Raw genomic sequence first — 6,146 nt, 5'->3', positions numbered from 1 at the left:
TTAATTGTGTATAACCTTTTAGCCTTGTATATATATTATATAAATATTAAATTTATATAATAATATTTTACCACCCAACGGCCACACACACAAAACCACCCTTGAGTCCCCAAGCTACCCACCAACATCTTAGTTACCACCCCTCCCCACCCAAAAATCAGGATAATTCCGCGATCGTACCAGTCGTCCGTTTGAATCAATGGACTCGTGCATGCTGTTATTAAGATGAAGTTGACTCGTAATTATTTTCTTAATCCTCTGTCTCCTCTGGGAGAAAAGGGCCATGAGTTTTAATCCTTTTTTTGTAGCCATACGCCCCTGGTGGAAATCAGATTTCTTGTACGTATTTAGTTGACGGGACAAGCATGTCTAAATAATGCTATACCTACCTACATGCCTGCCTACCACCCACCTACCCATCTGCCTGCCTGCCTGCCTACCTACCTACCTATCTACCTGCCTGCCTGCCTACCTACCTACCTACCTGCCCTATTGAATATAAGCAAGGAAAACGTGTCATCCCGTCCTCCCCGTGTCCACAAGTTTGTTCCAGTCAATCGCTACTCTTGCGCTTATTACCGGGCTGGTGTACCACGTGGTACGATTTGCTCAAGCCTGGCACGCTTCTAAAGCAGCTTTATCAGCTTTTGCGCCAGGCTTATCATATAAATAAATAAATGTTATATAATTATCACTAAGTACAGAATAACACTAATTACACTGCACTGCGTACATTCAGTTGGTTTACTATATGTAACTGCGTATATAACAATGAAAATCAAACTCCTATTATTTCCGATGCCTTGGCGCCCCTACTCGTTAAAGCTGGTATTGGATGCTCAAGACATTTGAAGCAGTAGTATTGCATTTCTGTTCACTTATAAGTTGGATCAATAATTTCACAAGCATTGTTTTTAACCTTCGTAAAAGGTATCTCGAAGCACCACTACAAGCTGGCTCAGGGCTGAACCTGCTATGAAGATTTTTTGTCTGCTGGAGCAAACTAAACTTTGCTGCGGGGCTGGCGGGGGCAACTGTCCCCCCCCCCCCCTCTCTCTCTCTCTCTCTCTGGAGATTGAAAGCAGGGCACTTTCTGTCACCTTTTCTTTTATCGTTATTACTTTCTTTAATCAACTGCTGCTTATGATTTTCCCGTCTCTATTGGCCAATTCAACACCCACGCGGCGTTTTAACTTTTACAAATTAAAATGTAATCGCAACAATGCATAGGTGCCCTTCCCCGTGGCGGGCACATTTTAACTCCTTTTTAGATATTTTTGGCGTAGCCTGACGGGTATGCGACTCGATTTCCTTCCCACAAAAAATGCCGACGTGACGTAAATTTCTTCATCGACTTGCGAAGTCTCGAAAGTGAATCAATATGAAAAACTTTTTTTGGGAAAGAAAATACTATATCTCTTGAGTATCGCAGTATTCTTCCTTCACAAAAAATTTTTTAAGTATTTTTATTTCCGTTTTTGCATTCGCGATTTGCCGATATCCAGTGTTGCATCAGAGCCCTATTGCCAAGTTTGTTTTAAATAATTATTACTCTGTAAATATTAACGTTCCTACCTCCAAACTTGATACAATAGCCATAAACTTTGCGTTCTACCGCTTGGCAGTTTCATAATTAACGATTATTTGCTGAGTCAGCATATGTTTTAAATTTAGGAGTTTTTGAGAGCTGTCATTCAAACTGATCGCTGTCAGTTGCGAAGTGCTGAGTAAATGGTCAATCGAAATATAACGCTGTTTAGAAGGGCTAATAATTTAATTTTTTTAAAGTCGGTAAGGTATCTTTTTTAGCTGCTTGGATTTTTGTTTCAGGAAATGCAATTGTTTCGACAATTAGAGCTCATTTTTGACCTTTTTATATTCAAGGGTGGACACTAAAACCTGACAAGCAAAGAGAAAAAAACGACAAAAAAAATAGCGTTCCAGGTGGGATTCGAACTCGAAGCCCTTTACAATGCCTGTTTTATTTGTTCTTAATTAAACTTATATTTATCGATTGATAACGAATAATAAACATAAACATCTTAACATTGCTATGTAAGTTGACGAAAAAAAAACTTGACAAAAGAAGACGTGGACACAGCAGCAGAAGAGGCAGGAAAGGAACGTTCAAAGGTCAACATCAAGAAGAAAATGTATTTAATCAGGTAACGCCTCAACCGGAGAAGCCACTGCGACACGCCTAGCTTTTCCAGTAAATTTTAACTCTATAAAACCAATATGGCGGCCAACGTAATCAATCCTTCACTACTTTAATATGAGGGCCACACTTTATAAGTGGATGTTCACTTTTATGTGTTACCCTCTTTACTGTCTTTAAATAAAGACTCTATCCTTCTTCTTCAATTATATCAATCAATTTGTTGTTCTTTTGATGGGAACTTTGCAATGTTGCGGCGCAATGTTCCAATATTGATTGACAGTTTGCTCGTCGCAACTTGCAAACTTTCAATTCAAATTTGCCTGAGCAAGTTGCCAAGTTCCGGTTTTCGTTTTTCTTGTATTTATTGTGTCAGGTATCGAGACATTTAGTTGTGCAATCATTTGTTTTTACTTTTTAATCCTAATGATATACTTGACTATTCAAATGAGAGCTATTATGCTGTGCAAAAAAATCCTTTTCGGAACATAAATGACCCCGCCTAAGCGGGACAGGCGGTACCCTTGGATATGGGAGGAGTCTGCCCATGGACACTAGAAATCGTTCAGTTTAGCTGATCACGAGATGGTATTCATTATACAAACGGCTTAGTCTAAAATGAATGGCTAAAAATACATAGAGTTCCTCAATAAAAACAGTTTTAAAAGATACCCTATCCCAGATCATTTTCCCATTGTGTTAACTTTTCTTTGCCTCACATACGATTTGACATATGTCTGATCTCACTTTGTTACACACTGCTTTCATATATTATAAATACTGGCATTTACCCGAACTTATGGCTGTGTTATTCAATTTCTTAATGAGTATCGCCTGAGAAATGAAAATTGTTTAATCAATTTCTGAACACGTTTAATTTGGTCCTCAGTCCACTCAACATTACCCCTTGTCTTAGAGGGGACTGGGTCGACAATTGAAGCGCAGTCTTGTAGGTATTTGTCTGTGCACGTGATTTCCAGGAAGCCGCAAATCTTCTTTAGCGTCTCCCGCGTGTTCGTCATTACATCTATGCTTGCTACGTCGTGAACCCGGCCGGGGAATTTTTTCATGACTTCATAGCTTCCTCGAGCGAGTTCACCGTAACTCGTTATACTTCCATCAAGAATGCTTGAATAGTTTAACTAAACAAAAGATAGAAAAGAAATGTTTAAATACTACTACGTGTTTATTTTTATTATAATACGTTCTTGTTGACTGGTTCATGTTCTATCATGACGAATACATTATGTTCCTTGTAGGACGGCAGGTTGCGTTTGAGCCTGTGGCCCATCAGGCCGGAGCTTATCCCGGTTTCAATGGCATGAAGCGACTAGGAGTTTTTCTACTCCCCCTGGATGGGATGCTAGTCCATATTGGTAACCCCCCAGCATTAAATTCGCCAGTACCCATTAATAAACCAGGGTGGAGAGAGGCTCTGTGAAAGTAAAGTGTCTTGCCCAAGAACACAACACAATGATCCTGGCCAGGGATTGAACCCGGATTGTTTGATCCGAAGTCCAGCGCACTACCCATTAGACCACCGCGCCTGCCTTGTAATTACAATGAATTGATGGAAAAAAAGGTTTTTTCCGGGATTCAGGGGAAAACCCGCCTATTTGTATTCATATCCTAGTTGTCTATCACAACATTGTTAGTGTCGCACAAGGAAGGGGTTGTTGTTTTGTTTTCTTTACGATCATTGATATACATAATCGTCTAAGAAATAAGTCCCTCACAGGCCAAATTTTATATTTTTAATGCGGCATTGACAATGTTCCCGTGTTTTAATAAAGCTTTTGCATTGTTGGATAACAACAGAATAGAGCGGTTTTCCCGTTACATCAGTCCAATCAGAACGTGTTCAAACAGCGCAGTGGACCAATCATAAGTTGTCTTTAAACTTGCAATGCTTTCAAGCGCGGGAAAAGTGACGAAAGTCAAAACATGATCGGCTGGCTTTGCACGAGATTTGCCGAGAAACCACTTTCTGTTTTGCTTGGTTAAAACAAGATACACAATTATTTTCAAACTTATTTCAGAGCACAAAACAATATCAAGCATTCAATCAAAATCCCGAGCCAAGCCAAACAAAGATGAAGTTAAAGAGAGTTAAGATACCTCAGCGCTACTGACCTTTACACTTTGTTGTTCTTTCTTCTTCACTTCTGCTCGTCGAAGAGTCATGGTTGCGATGTTATCAAACGGATTCCTTTTAACGTGAATGAATTTAAGTTGAACACCAAGTTTTTTCTCAAGTTCCTTAAGAGATTCCATTGCGTCGGGTCCACGCAACATTCTTGACGCTTGGGCAGCTTTCTTGTCTCCAATCACCTGCATGAAAAAAATTGGGCGCTGTATTTAAATTTCTAGATTAGTTTGTTTTGAACTGGGTATATATATATAGCAGTGCAAGAATGGTTACATTGTGGAATTTTGGTAGGCATTTTGAATGACATATCTTTATAACGCCTTCACCGTTTCATGAATTGACTTTAACACGCATTATTCGCTTGATTTCAAACATAAATTTAAAGTTTGTAATCAGTTTGGCGTTTTCATACTTTGTTAGGTTTGATAATTTCTTTCTGTCAAGTTTGACAGTAAATGTGTAGAAACTGAAACCTTGACTGTTGAACATGATTCCTGTACGGCCTTCAGAACACGTTATGAAACGTCATCGACTTTTGAATGTTGCCGTGTTTCCTCAGGGGCCGGTGAGTGGCAGGAAACAGGGAGCGCGGTGCTTGGTGGTATTGCGAGATCAGCACGCCCACAAATCCACGCGCACCGCGCTCTAACCAAGGAGGATCGCCTGGGCACGAGCAGATGTTGCCGCCAGTCGTGCGCCCCCTCCCCCCCCCCCCCCCCCCCACCTCCCGCCTACCACTACCTTCACTTGCTGCGAAAAAGCCAACGTGGCTAAAACTGCTGACAGGAGCGATAACTAATTTAATCAGTCAAGTTTATATTTAATGTCATGTTCAAAGTTCATAATAAACCTAGGCGCACCAAATACTTAAAGAAATTCAGAAATCATTTAATAAATTTCTTTTCAGCCCGACCCACCTGTATGCTATCATCAAATGTGCCTTGCCATTGGTCCTTGATGTTATAATGATACTGAGCAGGTTTGTTTCCCACCAGACGCGAGCGCACGCCAAACATGACGTCATAACGAGATTTTGCAAGTAGCAGTTCATAGATGTAATGTTTATTCCTCTGAGACAACAAAGGGTTTTCAATCCATTCTTTCAGGATATTGAAGTCGTTGGCAATGATAACATTTGGATGCGCATCTAAGAGAGAACTTAACAAGGTGTGACGACTTCTGTTGTAGCCAATGAAAAGCAGAAATGTTTTGACCTTGTCGTACATTCTGGCGTCCAGACAGGCCGGAGGTGACTTTGTAAGCTGTGGAACTAAACACATAAGAAAGTTCAGCTGAGGCATGTGTTGACACACAAAGTTGGTTAGTGAGTGTCAATGTAAACAAGTAGCCCCACATCAGGCTCACTTTTGGGTCAATACCCGGAGCAAAACGAGTCGGCGAGCAAAGCAAGCCAGCGGAGAGCCAGCGAGTGCTCGCGGCTTTGCAGGTCGTGTGTGTGACGCAAAGGTCGGCGTCGCGCAGGCCTGTTACCTAGTCACTAATCGTCCTCTCCCTGATTAGCGCAAAATGGGAACGAATTCTGAGACAATTTAATCAGTTAGCTGTGACTTTGCGAGTTAGCAGGAATGAAACGTCCAACAGTGGCCACTGGTGTGGGCCACTCGCTCCCCCTCCCCTCCGTATGGGCAAGCCCTTGCTTGCCCCTATCAAGCGACAGAAACCTTTACCTAAGTGTTAATTATGTTTGGTTTCATGAGTAGAAAATAATGAGTAAAACATACCTTTTGTGAAGTTAAAACAGGTCAGTTTATTCCACAGGAGAGGGTACAGTCCAATGCAAATAACCAACGCGACAATAAGTAAAGCCTTGTGAGACAT

At 41.0% G+C, this 6,146-nt stretch overlaps 1 protein-coding gene across 1 annotated transcript; it reads right to left on the bottom strand.

The window, feature by feature from the left end:
• Positions 1 to 2,827: 2,827 nt before the first annotated feature.
• Positions 2,828 to 6,146, bottom strand: LOC144629347 (uncharacterized). Its single transcript, XM_078487584.1, has 4 exons — positions 6,050 to 6,146; positions 5,225 to 5,577; positions 4,277 to 4,489; positions 2,828 to 3,300 (listed from the first exon to the last, which is right to left on the bottom strand). Exons 1-4 carry the CDS (start codon positions 6,144 to 6,146, stop codon positions 2,971 to 2,973), a joined length of 993 nt encoding a protein of 330 aa, XP_078343710.1. The 3' UTR covers positions 2,828 to 2,970.

The sequence above is a fragment of the Oculina patagonica genome, chromosome 10, assembly GCF_052425735.1.
Source record: "Oculina patagonica isolate OP01 chromosome 10, crgOcupat, whole genome shotgun sequence".
Classification (NCBI taxonomy): domain Eukaryota; kingdom Metazoa; phylum Cnidaria; class Anthozoa; order Scleractinia; family Oculinidae; genus Oculina; species Oculina patagonica.
Note: the sequence above shows the minus strand (reverse complement) of the source record. Positions and strands in the feature narration are given on the sequence as shown.

What these genes read in the sequence shown, in the direction of transcription:
- LOC144629347 (XM_078487584.1), bottom strand. Translation starts at nt 6,146, where the DNA reads ATGTCTCACAAGGCTTTACTTATTGTCGCGTTGGTTATTTGCATTGGA. An exon ending in CTGTTTTAACTTCACAAAAG is followed by an intron (nt 5,578 to 6,049) that starts GTATGTTTTACT and finishes TTATGTGTTTAG; the next exon opens with TTCCACAGCTTACAAAGTCA. An exon ending in TAAAGGTCAGTAGCGCTGAG is followed by an intron (nt 3,301 to 4,276) that starts GTATCTTAACTC and finishes TCTTTTGTTTAG; the next exon opens with TTAAACTATTCAAGCATTCT.